Source organism: Carcharhinus amblyrhynchos, chromosome 19 (genome assembly GCF_965287045.1).
Source record: "Carcharhinus amblyrhynchos chromosome 19, sCarAmb.v2.hapA, whole genome shotgun sequence".
NCBI classification, from domain to species: Eukaryota; Metazoa; Chordata; class Chondrichthyes; order Carcharhiniformes; family Carcharhinidae; genus Carcharhinus; species Carcharhinus amblyrhynchos.
This window is the reverse complement of record NC_137342.1, coordinates 42,563,915-42,583,365: the sequence shown is the minus strand read 5'-3', so window position 1 is coordinate 42,583,365 and position 19,451 is coordinate 42,563,915. Positions and strand designations below refer to the sequence as shown.

The 19,451-nt window shown below is 40.8% G+C and overlaps 1 protein-coding gene across 2 annotated transcripts in view; it reads right to left on the bottom strand.

The window, feature by feature from the left end:
* The window catches only part of gdi2 (GDP dissociation inhibitor 2), a 29,381-nt gene extending 17,854 nt beyond the window's left edge, over positions 1 to 11,527 (bottom strand). Inside the window, exon 1 of one of the 2 annotated variants that reach the window (XM_080207668.1) lies at positions 11,360 to 11,527. In XM_080207668.1, the coding sequence (XP_080063794.1) occupies positions 11,360 to 11,404 (45 nt within the window). In that variant the 5' untranslated portion in view covers positions 11,405 to 11,527. Of the gene's footprint in view, positions 1 to 9,666; positions 9,686 to 11,359 lie in introns of those variants that run through there. The other variant, XM_080207669.1, reaches the window with a different exon arrangement.
* Positions 11,528 to 19,451: the final 7,924 nt, after the last annotated feature.

The window sequence follows — 19,451 nt, the reverse complement described above, 5'->3', positions numbered from 1 at the left end:
CACACCCTCTCCTGGATGACAAATTCAGGAGCAGCTTCTGCAGAATTCTACTTTTCATCACACCTTCTAACATTACCAGATCCCATTAAAGCTTTTTTCTAATCCACAATTCAACACTTGTTAAAACATTATGGCATTGTTCCACTGGGATATATCTCTGGATACAAACTGCAGGTTATTAGTTCAGCTTCCAGGATAGACAGTACAGTATCACATTGGATCAAAATTGCGCCATCAAGCAGACCAAGATTGCAACTATGGTTACCATGGATCAGGGTGCTTTAAAGCATGACTCTTTTCAGCTACATGGCAAGCAGCTAAAATGGAGGAATGGATCACAGGCATTCCACAGCTCAAAGATATCAAAGACACTACTTTATCCACAAACTGATTATTAGTTGAAGCAACTTAACTTTTTTTTTAAAAAATGTACAATTTCAGCTTTTTCCTGACAATTAAAGTATACTCATCAACTAACCAAGTTCCTGTTGAGCAAAATGACATATGCAGCATGGAAATACGCCCTTTAGCCCAAATCGTCCATGTTGACCAGTTTCCTAAAAAGAACAATTCCTATTTGCATGCATTTAGCCCTCTAAATCTTTCCAATCCATGTACCTGTCCAAATCTCTTTTTAAGTGTTGTAATTGTACCTACCTCTACCAGCTCATTCCATATACGCATCATGCTCAGCGTGAAAACGTTGCCCCTCAGGTCCCCTTTAAATCTTTTCCTCTCTTTATACATATGCCCTCTAGTTTTGGACTCCCCTACCTTGGGGAAAGGCCTTGGCTATTCACTTTATGTATGCCTGTCATGATTACAAGGTCACCCCTCAACCTCCTAGGCTCCAGGGAAAAAAATCCCAGCCCTATCCAGCTTTTTCTTTTAACTCAGATCTTCCAGTTGTGGCAGCATCCTTGTTAATCTTTTTTGCACCCTTCCCAATTTAACATCCTCCGTAGAGCAGGGTGACCCTGTTACATGTGCCATGAATAGACTGTTCATGGAAGTACCGACAATTACTTTTTAATAATTAACTACCAGCCTACAGTATACATACCTGTATACTTCAAACAGCAGTATATACATTGCTAGACAGAAACATGTTTCACTTACAAGGTATGCATTTCAAAGACTGAACGAACCCACAGGAGTTTAACAAGTTTCCTTCAGCACATGTTTACTGTCACATTGACCTACTTCTTGAATATAACTGGTCTCAAAAAAGGTCTTCATGATGTGGAGATGCTGGCATTGGATTGGGGTAAACACAGTAAGAAGTCTCTCAACACCAGGTTAAAGTCCAATCAGTTTAGTTGATAATAAACCCACAAGCTTTTTGGGGTTTGCCCCTTTATCAGGTGAGTGGAGTGTTCTGGTCTCAGACACAGCATATAACAGTGCACAGTTTACAGGTTACTGATTAGAATGCAAGTCTTTCGCAGCTAACCTCACTGTACTGTCTGGAGACAACACATCGTTTTAACCATGCCTAATGCTCTCTCCACTCACACTGTCTACATCTTTTAAGACTTGAATAGCAGGTTAGCTGTAAAGACTCACATTCTAATCAGTAATCTGTAAACTATGTGCTGTTATATGCTCCAAGACCAGAACTCTCCACTCACCTGATGAGGGGGCAACCCCCAAAAGCTTGTGGGTTTACTATCAAATAAACTGTTTGGACTTTAATCTGGTGTTGAGAGACTTCTTACTCAAAAGGTCTGCCAGTGATGTGGAAGTGCTTGTATTGGTCACTTCCCTGATGCAGTGAAAGCAGATCAAGCCACAAGAAATTATTTTAAGAAATTTTGCATTTACTCCACTTCTCCATTCTTGCCCCTCCATTGCAGGATAAAAAACCAAAATTCACACGTCAACTTTCACATTACACACGATGGGACAGCTGTCCCATCTGGCCAGACAATTCAGACAGGAACTCAAAAACCACATTTCATAGATCTGATCTCGGTGTGTATCTGCCCCTTTTACTCAACTCCATTAGACATCAAATACTCTATTTGCAAAGCATTTACTGCTTTAAATTAGGATTTTCCATGTGCTATGAGGAAAAAAAATACCTCCCCAGCACTCTTCCTGAGGTTTGCTCATACTTCTAAATTATCCCATGTCCCAGCATTTTAACCATCATTCAGTAGCAGTGGTTAGCACTGCTACCTCAGAGCCAGGGACCCTGGTTCAATTCCCAGCTTGGATTTTCACTACGGAGTCTGCACATTCTCCCCATTGTCTGCGTGGGTTTCCTCTGGGTGCTCCAGTTTTCTCAAAGCATGCTGGTTAAGTGCATTGGCCATGCTAAATTCCTCCTCAGTGTACCCAAACAGGGACCAGATGTGGTTATGAGGGAATTTTCACAGTAACTTCACTGTAGTGTTAATTTAAGCCTTCTTGTGACACTCAAACTTTAAAACTTCATCTCAAGGGATTTTAGTTATGTGCAGTCACAACTCAGAACCTTCCTCATGCTTGATCTGTTTAACCAGGAAGAATGGTAGGAAGGACTATTACTTACGTGGCAAAAAACTGCAGCAGGCGACGGTGCAGAGGGACCTCGGGGTCCTTGTGCATGAGTCGCAAAAACCCAGCTTGCAGGTGCAGCAGGTGGTCAGGAAGGCGAATGGGATGCTGGCCTTCATAGCGAGGGGGATTGAATATAAAAGTAGGGAGGTCTTGCTGCAGCTGTATAGGGCATTGGTGAGGCCGCAGCTGGAGTACTGTGTGCAGTTTTGGGCGCCGCACCTGCGCAAGGATATTTTGGCCCTGGAGGGAGTGCAGAGGAGGTTTACTAGGCTGATACCGGAGTTGAGGGGATTGAGCTATGAGGAGAGGCTGAATAAACTAGGCTTGTACTCGTTAGAGTTTAGAAGAATGAGGGGAGATCTCATTGAGACGTATAAGATGATGAATGGGATGGATAGGATAGAGGTGGAGAGACTCTTCCCGCTCAAAAAAGACAGTAGGACTAGGGGGCACAGCCTCAAGATAAAGGGGAGGCGGTTTAGAACGGAGTTGAGGAGGAACTTCTTCACTCAAAGGGTGGTGAATCTCTGGAATTCTCTGCCCGTTGAAGTGGTGGAGGCTGCCTCGCTAAATATTTTTAAGAAGCGGGTTGATGGGTTCTTGATAAGAGAGGGGATTAAGGGTTATGGGGAGAGGGCGGGAAAGTGGAACTGAGCCACGACAGATTAGCCATGATCTTATTGAATGGCGGGGCAGGCTCGAAGGGCTAGATGGCCTACTCCTGCTCCTATTTCTTATGTTATGTTCAATGTGGGCACATTTCAAAACTATGTTAAATGCAGTCTCAGTGATAATCAATGTCTTTCTTCCTGCTTTTCATGAAATGCCCTTGAGATTGCTGGCTTGGTCAGCAATTAAACCCAAGCTCTTATCATCTTGTACATCTCATACCATTATTCAATAGAACCCCTATCTATGGTTAATACCCCAGGGCCAAGCTGGATGCAAAAGCCAAAAATCAAATTTAAAACTGCAAGTATATTCTTACCAATTCCGGACATTACAAGTACCATAGAACTAGAACAAACCTCACTGGAAATCAGTCGTCGCCTGTCAGATTTTTACATTCTACTAGTTCATAGAAGACACTGCCACAAGTGCCTAAATTAGTCGACTCATTTGCTTATGATCTTAGTGTACAAACTGTACACTCACAGGCAAACAAACCAAATAAAAGCTCAAATGTGGCAAATTAAATAATTGTTTGGCAGAATACCCGTGAGCAAAACCTCAAACGCCTTTAAATTTAAGTCATGCATAATTACATTAAATACTAAGATTTATTGCTGGGATAATATTGTGCTAACAGATTTTTAAATCTGAAGTTTGAATGCAATTCCCAGTATTTAAACTATTAACTGTCACAGATTCAGGTTGGTCACTATTGACGTGAATAATGCCCTTTGTGCCCGTTTACTGCAGTGCTATGCACCAATTTCCCATTCTTACTGCTTTAACTGTGACTAGTTACAAGCCTACATAAAGTAACCCTAATTCTGAATTTGTTCCCCTGATTTCTTTTGCACTAGAAGATGGAGAGATGAAAGGAAGGTCACAAAACATTGAGGGATTTACAAAACTCTTCCACTGAGCATCCAGCAAGATCAAAGACTGCAATTCAATCCAACCCAAATAATGCACCTGGATGACAAATACATCAGAATTAAAACATTAAAATGTGCAAATTTCATGAGACATCTATAATAAATCAAGCTGTGTGTGTATTAGGACACAACCAGCACCACAATTCAAAATTTCATTGCATCTGCCTCAATCTTTATCAAAATGGTGCTGTCATTTTGAGTAGTACAATGTTCTCAAAATAGTTGTTCTAAAAAGACAAGATACAAAATGCCATTTCCTGTGACAAAGCAAGCAGCCCACAGACAGGAGTTTAAATACAGTACATCTTCACTGAAATTAAAAAAGTGAGAATCAGCAACTCAGCTAACTGTATCTTAAGAATGTCTGCACTTTCAACAAATTAATGCATTATACTTGATGCCAGGTCCAACAGGAGTAATTAATGGCAAAAAATGCTGGAATAGAGGCTCCAATGTATTGAAGAGCTAATGGCCATAAAACTGGATAGTTTAAGTAGTGAATCAGTAGAAAGCTACAACATGCAGTCATGCATACAGACATCTCTCCAAACACAAGAATGAAAAGCAAAACAGCACATACAGCAAATATTACTAGATTCAAAAGGAGCTCAATCTTTTTGTCCTGTGGATATGCCACATGGGGAAAAAGATTAGCTTGTACTTGGTGAGCAGAAACAACCAGAAATATAAATTAACTAGTGTAAATATATAGGACTACAGTAAATAAAATGGACTGGATGTTACAAGAGAGTGTAAAATTTAAATAGGACAGATCTCTGAATAGGGGGGTTCCAATGAGTCATAATGAAAACATCAACTCGCATTTCTCTCTCCAAGAATGCTGCCAGACCTGCTGCCCTTGATCGCAGCATCTATAGCACTTTGCTTTTATCTTATTTGAGGCATTGTTCAGGGTCCAATCTGGAGTATTGGACACCATTCAAATCACCTCATTGTCAAAGACAAAGCCCTTGTTGAAATTCAGGTCAATGAACTGCTTGTAAATTGTTACAGCCAGAAGTAGCTATATGAAGGTTGATTGGCCATAGTAAATCACTACTTAGTGTCAGTGGATTAGCAGGATAAATGTGGGGTTATGGGGATAAGGCCTGGGCAAATTTGTGATCAATGCAGGCTTGATGGGCCAAATGGCCTCCTTCTGCTTTGTAGGGATTCTATGAAATGCAGATAAATTGAGAAATATAGATTTCACAAAATCAGAACAGCTCCTTGGCAGCGGGGGGAGAGAAGAAGAACAAAACAAGTGAACTTTAAGGCTAAAACACTGGTTAAAATTGCCCAAAGCCTATATCACTTCAACCAGGGGGTGCTCTCCATGCAGCATATTAAGATTTGTCAAATCTCAGACTGCAAATAACTACACGGGGATATCATCCATTTAAAGAAAATATGGAGTGTATTTTAGCATAACCTAATGAATCAAATGAATGAAGGTATAATGCAAAATTTACTTTTGACTAATATGAGCTGGCACAAAGAGTGAAACCTCTTCTAGATATAATCTTTCTCCTGCCCTCCACCTCTACCAAAACAACTATTTCTCACATCATGACAAGTTTTGTCAAAACTGATCACAGTCTAGTAAATTAAGATTGCACAATAATAAAATAATAATAAACGACAAGGAACCAACTAGGTTAAGTGGTTGAAAGACAAACAACCACTGTTTCCTGTAAAAGAAACCCTTCCAAGAAAATGGAGAAGCCTGGTTTTACTTGCAAAATAAACCATAAAGTAACACTAACAAACATCAGTTTAGATGCACATCTCTTCTGCCTTCTATATCCCATAAATTTTTTTTTACAAAATTACTTGCTTGGGAAGCTTTTCAGCTGGAGCTCATTTCAAAACCCTCAGGGCGATATTTATGATTACAAAGCAACAAACTAATGGGTGCAAGTTTATTGAAGTGCTTTGATAGGGAAAATATGTTTAAAGGGTGCAAAGCAGCAGCAATTTTGGCAGTAGCACCACAAAAGAACAAATTACTTGCATACTGATTTTTTTGCTATTTCCGCAGAGCAGCATCTTCAGTAGCCAAGCATCCAGTTTTAAAACAGTTTGAAAGATAGTTTTAGTTATCATTCCCTGTTCAAATTAGATCAGGGATTAAGATAATGAAAGTTAAGCAAAACACATCCTGCAACTTCCAAAGGCAGTGTTTACTGACAGTGCAATCAATCCAGAGATTTAGTGGTTACAGCGGGCTATAAAATTGACAACTCAGCTTCCGATACTAGTCAGGATTTGATCTTATCCCCAGGGTAGTACCATTCTTCCATTGTTTTGTCATTTTGATTTTAAGCAACAGTAAGAGATTTGGGGGTGGGGGAAATAGCATTCAAGGCTACAGGCGAATTTGGAAAACGGATAAAGCTTGAAAGCAGTATTGCTTAATTGAGAGCCAAAGTCAGTCAGCAATCGAAGGAGTAATTGATGTACAGGCTTGGCGCAAATTAAGACAAGTACAGTTTTGGATGACCTCAAGCTTATGGAGTCTGGCCACTGGAATAGTCAAATTTAAAAGTGAAAGAAAGATTGTGGATGAGGCAAGAGAGCAGAACTGTCTAATGTTAGTGGTGGGAATAAGCAATTCTTAATAGTACATCTGTGATTAGGATTTCAATTGCAGATCAAAAATGCCACAATTTTTAACAACCTGGAACGATCAGAACAAAACGGCACCAAGGCAGAAAGCAACATTCAATTCACCCAGTGCAAGGAAGAGTATCTTAAAGGCAAATAGGTTAAAAGTATAAATTACCAGCAAAATACTAGTCAGATGAACAAGTGCATCTCTGCTGCCTATAATATTTTGGGCATTTAAATCAGACCTGTGTACACCAAGTTTATTTGGTGACTTACTGAACTAATTTACAAAGCACTGCATAGTACCCACAACCATACTGCCCAACCACCATGCAGGGCCCGTTATCCACTCCACGGCTCCTCTTCTAAACTGTATGGTGCAACAGATGAAACCAATGGAAACACTATTGCTAAACTGAAGGTGTCACTATGATTAAAAAGAGGCTTTACACCTAATTAAATTTGAGTTATTCATCTTGTGCAATGCAGACAAGAACATTCCAACATTACCGCTAACAGTGACAGCTCCACTGCCAGTATTTAATTGCTACTACAAGTGTCAGAAATTAATGACTGGCAAGTGGACCAGTTAAACTGCTGCTGCCCACTGTTCAGCCATATTCCACATTTTAACGTGTAATTTTAAGCAGAGACTCAAAAGGCCAGAATCAAGTTGTACTGCAGGCACTTACAGATGGGCCAAAATGTTTAACCTTTACTTCCTCAAATGTATAATATCTTTCCATATGATAACTAAAAAAGATACCAAAATGATTAATACAAACAATGTTGATGGGCAGCATATTGATAATCAAACCATGCAACTAACCATTTTTACTCAAGATCTGTTTTGAACCTCAGATTTGGCATGTTTATTGCACGTTTTAATGACTTCTAAAAACCAGCCACTTTATCATCTGATCTATCTGTACACCTGCAACTTGAGTTTGTAAATTCAGGAACCTAATGACTGCTTATCTGTCTAGTTTGATATCAAACTTACCTAATACTAAACACTAATTACTGGCCAAGCCAATGATATCAGATTTCAGCATCAGCGCAAGAAGCAATCTAGATCACACGCATAAAAATCCCAAGTTACAGCTTAAAAGCAAATATATTTCTTTACAACCAGTAGTGGTGCACTCAGAACAGCAGAACACAGAATATACCACTAGTCACACAATCTTCTTTTTTTTTCCCCTGTCCAACCATATCAACCTACATTATTGTGGAACTACTTCCCAATGAGCCCATCTCAAAGCAATCACAGCAACTCCCAATCCAAAGCAGAACTGAGAACTGACTGGCTCTCAGACTTCCACAATCGAACTATGCACCATCTGTGTCAGTTTTTTGTTTGTTCTTCAGTACATTGAATCACATTTTTCACTTCCATTTATGGTAACATCTCTTGGTTCACCACTTTTGCACTAAATTCAACGATTACAAGAGTTCAAAAAAATTCCCTACCATTTTCTCTCCCAGGTGTCAGTCTTGGCTCAGTGATAGCATGCACACCGTGACTCAGAAGCTCATGAATCCAAGCCCTTGCTCAAGAATTGAACACATTCTAGGTTCACACTATACTGTCTTCTAAATGAGATGCCAAAGCCACATCTGCTCTATTTGGTCAGTGTAAAACATTCACTGGTGCAATCTGTACACGAGCAGAGTGTGGCCCTGCTGTCCTGGCCTATCATTATGCCATTTCTGCGACTTCCAGCACACACTTTCCTGCAATACCACAGTGACTGCATTTCAATTGGCTACAATTCATTTTGGGATATTCTGAAGTTGTGGAGGTGCAGTTTAGATAAAAAGCTCTTCTTTTCCTTCATCTTGTTCAGTAGACTTTTTCCTTCAACTTGGCTTGGGTGATGTCGTAGCTAAGATTCTCAGCGAGGTGGACATAAAAAGGAACAGGAAAGAAAACAGGTGAACCCATTGAAAGAAGTGTTCAGTGGACCAGTGACGTTATTCATGTTTTGTTTTGCAACTAGACCAATAACTTAGAAGCAACGAATTTCATTCACAAGTCCTAAATAAAAACTTCAATGAATAAAGGAAAAACAAAAGCTATAATTGTTTTTCATTAGTAAACTGAAATGCAGAGAAATAAAATGCTTTTATAAGGACAAGCAGTCTGACTGGTTGTTTTCAAAGAATTTAAATGTATTTTCCATAAAATGCTGTATTAAAACTGCATGTTAAGGGATGCAAGGGGAATGGAAGTTGCACTTTTACTGGGATTTTTAAAAAATTCTTTCGTGAGCTGCTTGTAAGACCAGCATTTGTTGTCCACCCCCAAGTGCTCTTGAGCCAAGAGGCTTGCTCAGTCATTTCAGAGGGAAATTGCTGTGGTCCTGGAGTCAGATGTAGGTTAGGCCAGTTAAGGGAGACATATCCTTCCCAAAAAGTGAACCAGATTGCCTTTTACAACAGTTTATTTATATCAGTCACTTCAAGAGTCATGTAGACTCAAAACATTAACTCATTCCACAAATGTATTTATCCAGCATTTTCCAAAGTCCTGTTTTGTAACTAGATCAACTGCTGACCCTCTTCAACAATGCTGATTAAAATGTTTAAGAATCTAATACCAAAAACACACTATAAACCATGAATCTGCTAAATTTCATCTATAGTTCCATTATGGAGACTAATTTTACATTCCAGATTAATTGAATTTAAATTCTACCAGCTGCCACAGTGGCGTTTGAACCCATGTCACAGTATTAGCCTGGGCCTCTGGATAATGAGTCTAGTGACATCTCTCCCCAAGACTACTCACTTATTTCCCCCAAAATGTATCCTGCAACCTGGAATTCAAATTGACAGACTCAAATATCTAAAGCTAAACCAGTATATTTACATATGCCATGCATTAATGATATTCACCACATACCATTTTGCTTATATAGTCATTGTATACAGGTTACACCTCACCATTTAGGTTTGCAGACATTGCTTAAATTTCACTCTTCCAACAAGACTAATCCACGTAAGCCACAGCAGAGAAAAACAGGTCCAAAGTCCTGTTTTGTAACAAGAACAGCTGACCCCTCTCCAGCCATGCTGATTAAAATGTCTAAGAATCTACTCGATACCAAAAACACACACTACCAGCCATGAATCCATTAAACTTCATCTCAAGTACCTACTGCATCAGTTTGCAAGGCAGTTATTTCACTAAGTAATGCAGTGTAAATACTTCAGTAAATACTAGGGGAATTTCACAGCAACTTCATTGCAGTGTGTTAATGCAAGCCTCCTTGTGACCAATAAACCTTTAAAAAGGTCATTGCTTCTGCAACAATGCTTTCAAATTTTCAGTAAATTTAACAAACAAGATCCTCCTCATACAAGCCTCCCTAACTTTTCACTGGCACAGCTGCAAATGTAACATTCCCCATACTGTGTAGCATAAAGGGAACCTAAGGATTAAAATTGTTCCATCTGCTCATACAAAAGTGACTCAATGAAGGAAGTTTGAAAAGCATCATTACCACTTTCACATTTCTACACACTTAATGGTTACATAGAACATACATCTTTATTAACTAACCAACACAAAAGATAACTACAGAAAATGCTGGAAAACTTTAACAGGTCTGAAAGTATCCATGGAAAAGTCAGTGCTGAGTGGGTGACAGAGTCAGATGCTGTCAGACCCAAAAATCTCAGCAGGCCTGACAGCATCTGACTCAGTGTTTTGAGTGGATGACAGAGTCAGATGCTGTCAGGCCTGCTGAGATTTTGAGGTCTGACAGCATCTGACTCTGTCACCCACTCAGCACTGACTTTTCCATGGATACTGTCAGACCTGCTGAGGTTTTCCAGCATTTTCTGTTTTCATTTCAGATTCCAGCATCTGCAGTATTTTGCCTTAAAGATGGACACAAATTGCTGGAACGATTCAGCATCTGTTGAGAGAGAGATAGATAAAGAGAAAGAAAGAAATAAATTAACGTTTCAGATCTGACATTTCAGCAGAATATTTCTCCCAGTACTGCTAGACCAGTATTTCCAGCACTTTTTAAAAAAAATTCATATTCCAGCATTCCCTTCGCCATTGCGTGGAGGAAAAATATGACAAAATAAGCAAGACACTGCAGGATACTTGATTAAGGGTGGGGAGGGGGAAAGGAATCAAACAAAAATAGAGAATTCTGGAAAAACTCAAGCAGCCTGTGTAAAAGTAGAGGAAAATGATAAATTGCTTGGGAAAATAGCTCCCCTTTCCTCTCTCTACCCAGGTGCCCAGCCGAGAGCTTCATCACCGCCAGCTCAGAAGCTTCCGGTATCTACAAAAAGAAGTGAAACACCCCATTTGTTTAATTATAAATATTTAGGTGTGGGGGTGAGAAAGAGGGCAATGAATTAATTTGCAAATATAACCCCCCCCCCACCCCGCTACAGGGTCTGAGCCTTCTACCCAGCCCCCCGCCCTTTCCCCTGACTCAGCTGGAAGCAAGAGTGAGGAAGGGTGAGAGAAAGGCCTGAGGCCTAGGCGGGCGCTGCCTCCCTCACCCACTCTTCCCCAATGATAACACCGACATACTCCCGGCTACAGCAAGCAAAAAAAAAGGCCAACACACCGTGAGCCCGGTGCCCAGCACGATCACGTCGTATTCCTCATTCATCTTGTGGCGTTTAGGTGTATATTTTTTTTCTCTCCCAAGGGGTGGGGGTGGGGTAGAAACACACAGTGCGCGCTCCCCTCCGATCTGGAACCGTCACTGCTTCTCGGCGGCGCACACGCTCTTCTGGAAGAAGGGCCCCGCCCAACACGCATGCGTACACAGACTCTGCCCGCCCCGCCCTCTTGGAGGACCGCCTGTGGCGCAGGCGCGTTGCTCCAAAGCGCCCTCGCCCAAAGGCGGCTTTTTTCTTTCGGCGCAGGCACCGATCTTCTGGCCCAGGGGAAAGGCGTTGCTGCGCAAACTCGAGTCACTCCCGTGGCTTCCCCGAAGCCGCTCTTAATGCGCAGATGCCGACTTGTGTCTTAGGGCGCATGCGTACGTCTCCTGTTTCGGGAAGAGGCTCATCCGGAGCACATCCTAATGCGCAGGCGCCGGTGTTGGTGGCTGCCATTGGTCCTTACGCAAGCGCAGTGGAAGAGTAAGGATGACATGCGTTCCTGTGTTGAATATTCCGCGCAGCCGCACTGGAAAGGTGTCCACATAGACACACAGTAGGAAGTGGGAAAGCATAGAACAGACTTGGTTGCAAATCGGGACTCTTGTTTTTCCTGATACAGATTAATGATCGAGATCTTGGGGTGCAGGAGACAATTTCAAACTTTGCAGATGACACAGAACTTGGATGTGTTGTTAACTGTAAAGAGGATAATGCAGAACTTCAAAAGGACATGGACAAATTGGTGAAGTGGGCAGATAGGTGGAAGGGGAAATTCAATGCAGATAAGCTTGAGGTGATGTATTTTGCTACAAAGAACTTGGTTAAACAATATAAAATAAAGGTAATATTCTTAAGAGAATATGGGAGCAGAGGGAGTTAGGTGTGTATGTGCAAAGACCATTAAAAGTGGAGAGCTGTTAATAAACCTATAATCTTCTGGGCTTCATTATTAGGGACATAGATTACAAGAGCAAGGAGGTTATGCTGAACTTACACAAAACATTAGTTAAATCTCAGCTGGAATATTGTGTATAGTTCTGGACGCCACACTATAGGAAGGATGTGAATGCATTGGAGAAAGTGCAGAAGAGGTTTAGAAAAATTGTTCCAGGGATGAAGAACTTCATTATGAAGATAGATTGGAGAGGTTGGAACTTCTCCTTGTAGAAAAGACTAAAGTAAAGTACATTAATCACAAGTAGGCTTACATTCTCACTGCAATGAAGTTACTGTGAAAATCCCCTAGTCGCCACAGTCCGACACCTGTTCGGCTACACTGAGGGAGAATGTATCATGACCAATTCACCTAACCTGCATATCTATGGATTGTGGCGCAGGGGGGTGGGGAACCACAGCACCCGGAGGAAATCCATGCAGATGGGGGGAGAATGTGCAAACATCACTCAGACGGTGACCCAAAATTCAATTTATTAATTGAATTTAATTTCTACCAGCTACCATGATGGGGTTTGAACCATGTCCATGGAACATAGCAGAGGACTTTATCCAATGACATTATCACAAGACGACCATCTCCCCTTTAGAGTTGAGGTTCCTATAGATTGGTTTTCTATAATACTTTAATGACTGAGACCTTGGTTACAGGCCATAATTACAAAATTTGTGGATGATAAGAAACTTGTAAGTACTGTGAAGTGTTAAGGCCCAGACCAGAAACTTCAAGGCCTTATTCTAACATTTGATTTCAGCATCAGGGTGAACATAAGGTGTTTCACTCCAGATATGATTAAAGTGATCCACTAGGAAGCTTTTATCAAAACAAATTTGTATAAGAACACAATTAGAATACAATACAAAGAACTAAGATGACTTTTACCAGTTAAAATAGTTAAACATGGCAAAGTATAATCCTTAACCTATCTCTGTTGTTCCAGTATAAAGGAATACCCCACAGACACTCACTCTTGTTCAGAATTGGTGAGCACCAAAATAAATATGCTGACATAGTGCTGAAATTTCATCTTTTTAACACTTTTGGCCAGAGGTTCGGAGAGCAGTTTTTGAAGAAGGATAGATCCTCAAAACAGCAAAACCCCAGAGACGCAAACCCAGCCTCTGGCAGTTCCCAGTCTCCAACTTCAGAGAGGGGAAAAGAGATACACTGCTCTCTCTCAACTCAAAAAGCAGCATCTAAGCTTGAATACTCTTATAAGTCCATCTTCCCTGTCACATGAGCATACCTGCCAAACATTCCAATCAAACCCCACTCTGCAAAACCCCAGGGGAAAATAGCAGAACAGCATTAGTTCAGATTGAAACCAACATTTTAGCCAGTAGAAGCAATTATGCTGCTGCAGCAACAATACAGCATGTCGGTAAAGAGAATGGCACCAAGTGCATAAAACTGCTATAACAGATCCTGCACAAGAACATGGCTCACATACATTTCTTAAAGGCACAATATCATCACAGAAGCATGAGGTAGATAGTGTAGGACTTTGCATAGGTTGATGGAATTGGTGGAAAAGTGGACAGATGAAATTTAATGCAGACAAGTGTGAATTGATTCACTTTGGTAGGAAGAATGTGAAAAAAGACATAGAATACATTTCCAAGAGAGGTGCAGGACCTGGTGAGAAAACAAGTCCAACAGCTGAATTTCTCTGTCCCTTGCACCCCATTGGTTTTAACCTTATCAACAAGTCCATTACCTCACACTTTAGCAAACATCTTTTGAAAGTCCAAACACACAAAATCAACCACATTACCTTCATAACCATTATTTCAACAACAATCTCAATCAAGTTAGTCAAACACAAATTAATTTTAATTTTATTAATATAAATGACAGCTAACACAAATTAATTTTATTAATTTGTGTTAGCTGTCATTTATTAATTCATAAAGTGACAATCGGTTTTGCCTCAAATTGTTGTCCAGATTAAGTTTTAAGGAATCTCCTGCAACCACAAGATGGAGGAGGCCTGCAAATTTCAAATAGTTAAAAGTGGTAAATCTTGCATCATTATGAAGCCTTGCACATTCTAGAGACATTTAAAAGCAACTCTCAACCAATGAATTTATTTTAAGATGCTGTTTTTGTATAGGCAAATGTCTATAAAATTATGCACAGCAAGAGCCCACAAACAAATGTGATGAATGACATTGGGGAATGGAGACCCCCAGTGTCCAGCGTTTTCACCTGTTCCGTTCTTACTGACGCAGTCTGTAGAGTAATCAGAGGAGGTTAACAAATTGAGGGGAGTGATGTAATGGTGGTAGTTAAATACATGAATGATCATTTAAAATTTCAAATATTAGGAGACCATGTTAAAAAGAATAGGAGTTATGGGCAGAGTTCTTGATGAGCAAACAATAGAAAATGGAGGTTAATCTTTAAGTTTTTTAGTGTCACAAGTAGGCTTACATTAACACTGCAGTGACGTTACTGTGAAAATCCCTTAGTAGCCACATGTTCGGATACAAGGGAGAATTTAGCATGACCAATGCACTAAGCTGCATGTTGTTCGGACTGTGAGAGGAAACTAGAGCACCCGGAGGAAACCCATGCAGACATGGAGAGAACGTGCAGACTCTGCACAGACAGTGACCCAAACCAGGAATCGAACCCAGGTCCCTGGGGCTGTGAGGCAGTGTTGCTAAACACTGTACCACCGTGTTGCCCATGAGAATAGGAGGCCAGCCATAAGAACATAAGAAATAGGAGCAGGAGTAGGCCATCTAGCCCTTCGAGCCTGCCCCGCCATTCAATAAGATCATGGCTGATCTGTCGTGGCTCAGTTCCACTTTCCCGCCCTCTCCCCATAACCCTTAATCCCCTCTCTTATCAAGAACCCATCAACCCGCTTCTTAAAAATATTTAGCGAGGCAGCCTCCACCACTTCAACGGGCAGAGAATTCCAGAGATTCACCACCCTTTGAGTGAAGAAGTTCCTCCTCAACTCCGTTCTAAACCGCCTCCCCTTTATCTTGAGGCTGTGCCCCCTAGTCCTACTGTCTTTTTTGAGCGGGAAGAGTCTCTCCACCTCTATCCTATCCATCCCATTCATCATCTTATACGTCTCAATGAGATCTCCCCTCATTCTTCTAAACTCCTAACGAGTACAAGCCTGACTAATTTAATCTGGAGATGACAAAGGCTTAAATGAATGTTTCAGCAGCATATGGACTGAGATAGATGATATGAGAGTGCAGGAAAGTGGACTTCTGAGAAGGAGTTGTAGTGGCAGTGGAAGTTCTATCCAATGTTGGAACAGAGCACCAATATTGCAACCAGTCCTGGTCAACCTGAGACAATAGTTAAGGAGGGTGTTTTAATTTGGTGAAGAGGGTACAGTGATTTGGTCAGGCGTCGAAGACAATGCTTTTGGTGTGGCTAACATTTAACTGCAAACTTGTTGAGCTACTAGAGACGATCCATGTTGTATTTGGAATTATGAATATTGAGCAAATAATTGAATTTAGATACAGGTATCAGTTTTTATGCATGGGACCCTTCTGAGATTAGGCAAACACATGGTTGGTATTTTGAGAACAATAAAAAGAGGGCTGCTTCAAACAGATAAAGTTCTATCACCAGGATTAGACAATTATTTTCATTCAAGTGAAGAATAAAGTCTAAATGAACAATGTGATTCACGAGATTATGTGCTTGGCAGTTATCTCATGTATGTAGACAACCAACGTCCAGAACAACAATTATAGTTTGTCATTGTCTTTGCTGTTTACATAAACTGAAGTCAGCCAGAAATTAAAAGCTTTCTCGATAGTTCTGTATTGATTGTAGGGGATAATATGACTCTCATTTGCACAGATTGTATTACCAGTGATGGCAGATGCCAATTAATTTGTCAAGGTGAGAGAAGAGGATAGATAACCTTTGCTCTCTATATTATTATCCTTGGCACCTACAAAGGTTAAATTAGTAGTATTTCCTATTTTTAGCACCTTGCTGCAAGCTATTGATTATGAGTTCAGTTTGGAAAGTGACAAACAGCCATGAATAATTACAATCTTCAATAATTGGTTGCTAGAAATTCATTAAGGTATCGAACAGCTGATTCATCTTCCTATTCTTTGAAGCAATCTTTATTTAGGTTTTTAAAATTCATTTACAGAATGTGGGTGTCACTAGCAAGGCCAGCATTTACTGCCTATTCCTAATTGCCCTTTGAGAAGATGGTGATGAGTTGCTATCTTACACTGCTGGAGTCCACATGATGAAGGTTCACACACAATGCTGTTAGGGAGGGAGTTCCTGGATTTTGACATAACGATGGAAGAATGGCGATATATTTCCAAGTCAGCATAAGACTGACCTGGGTCACCTGACCCATTCTCTTAAAGGGCATACACCTAACTATATATATAAAACACTTACCTGTACTTATAACATCAACTTCTATTTCTTAGGACCTCAGAGCTCTGGAATTCCCTCGCTCCACTGATTATGCTCTCCACCTGCAATCTACAGGGCTTTTGAACTCAGGCTTGGTGTTGAGAAACTTCTAAATTTGATCTAACACAGTGAGATTCCCAATTCATCCAACTCTTGAGCTGAGGCAGGTTCTGCAAGGGAAACCAATGGACAGGTTGAGCTCAGTTCTCCCCTCAGAGGAGGTAGAGTTGGCAATGGTGGAAACGTAGGAGATGACTCTGCCGCCCTGTGAATTGCTGAGTAGACGTTAGCACATAGGACCAAACAAAAAGAAGTTAGCACTGCTGTCTTACAGTGCCAGGGATCCAAGGTTGATTCCTGATTTGGGTCACCGCCTGTGTGGCACCTGCACATTCCCCCTGTGTCTGTGTGGGTTTCCTCCGGGTGCTCCGGTTTCCTCCCACTGTCTGAAAGCCGTGTTGGTTAAGTGCATCGGCCATACTAAATTCTCTCTCAGTGTGCCCGAACAGGCGCCGGATTGTGGCAACTAGGGGATTTTAACAGTAACATCATTGCAGTGTTAACATAAGTCTACGTGTGACATAAATAAATAAACTTTAAAACTTTTAACATTTATTGCATTCAATTTAATATCACCATCTGGACCGAAAGCACAATGCACATATCAAAAGCTTCCGTTGGGGAAATAATAAATACCACATACATTTTTCTACAGTGCTACGTGACCCCTAGATTATACAGTAACATGATAGCTGTGTTTATTGAAGGTTACAGTAGCAGTTACTGATTATGTAATGCTGTATGAGTAATGCGAAGCAACAGAACTGAGCTATTACACATGTTAGAACATAGAACATAGAACACTACAGCACAAACAGGCCCTTCGGCCCACGAGTTGCGCCGATCACATCAACACCTACCAATCTATAGACCTATCTATAACCCCCAATCCCACAAAACCCCATATACTCATCCAGAAGTCTTTTAAAAGACCCCAGCGAGTTCGCCTCCACCACCAGCTTAATCAGCTTAATTATTGTAATATTTGCTAACTGAAGTTAGAATTATACAATATCCTGAAATGGGCTTTTATATGTTTTCTTAACCACATCAATGAGCTGATCGTAACCCAGGCTGCAAAACCCTTGGCGAAGAGGCTGCTTCTTTTTTCAGAAAAAAGCTGGGAGCTATTTAAAAGATATTGAAAGATTTTTTTTCCAGTCAGGCATTCTTTCAGTTTGTTTGGACCACAGCTCACTGGTCTCGTTGTTGGCAGAAGTAATAAAGCAACAACAGGGAAACCTCACAATCATACAAGACTCTGAGCTGTCTGTTGGGCTGTGTGATGTTGGCAGTGTGTAAAAGTGTGGTCAGGTCTTTATTACAGGGTTAACCTCACTTACGTAATTTTGTCTGTTTTGGGTTATTTTGCCAAATATGGGATACTGGCTTTGAAACAAAAACAGAAAATGCTGGAAAAACTCAGCAGGTCTGACAGCATCTGTGGAGAGAGAATAGAGCCAACGTTTCGAGTCTGGGTGACTCTTCATTTGAACTTCGTCAGAGTATATAGGGTCAGTTATACAATTTCTACAGTGCAGAATGAGGCCATTTGGCCCGTCAAGTCTGCACCAACAACAATCCCAACCAGGTCCAGGACACATAACCCCACATACTTACCCCACTGATCCCCCTGACATCCCCTAACAGTAAAGGGAAATTTAGTATGGCCAATCAACCTAACTGTCACATTTTTGGACTGTGGGAGGAAACTGGAGCACCTGGAGGAAACCCACACAGACTTAGGGAGAATGTGCAAACTCCATACAGGCAGTCACCAAAGCCAGGAATTGAACCCAGGTCCCTGGAGCTGTGAGGCAGCAGTGCTAACCACTGTGCCACCTGTCGGACTCACCTTGTGGTGCATTTGCATGTACAGGAAGCATTGTTTATTAATACACAGGACCCTGTTCTTTGCAGACAGAAAGAACAGGTACACACATTGCACCTGTTTCAGCTACAAAAAAAAAAGTGATGGCCATTTGCTAGTTTAATCTTCAGGGCAATGCATTGAACAATCACAGTCAAACTGCCTGTTTAAATTTCAAACAATGCTTGGTAGTTAACTGTCAGTCACCATCAACTGGTGCATTCTCCATGACAACACCTCTAGTAATCAGAGTCCATTGGCCAACCAATCAGCACCGACTTCTAAGACAGTAAAAATTGTTGTCCCCTTTACATTTGTATTCTTGTAAATTGTCCTGATGAGTGCAAGATGAAAAGCTTCAGCAAAACAGTCTTTTTTAAGCAAAATTTCAAACAAATGGAATTTTGTATCTCACTTCTCTGGTACGTTTCCAGAAACCAAACACAGTGTGCAAAATAAAGCAGAATTCTGCTTTTGGGAAATGGATTTGGATGAAATATCAGACTCAATACTGCTTATTGTGACTTTTTCACATCATGGACCCCACATAAGATACAAAACTCTAAGAACATGTGCCAGTCAATTCAAGGACAGCTTCTTCCCTGCTACTATCAGACTTTCGAATAGACCTACCTCGCACTAAGTTGATCTTTCTCTGCACCCCAGCTATGACTATAACACCACATTCTGCACTCTCTCCTTTCCTTTATGTACGGTACAGCATGCAAGAATCAATACT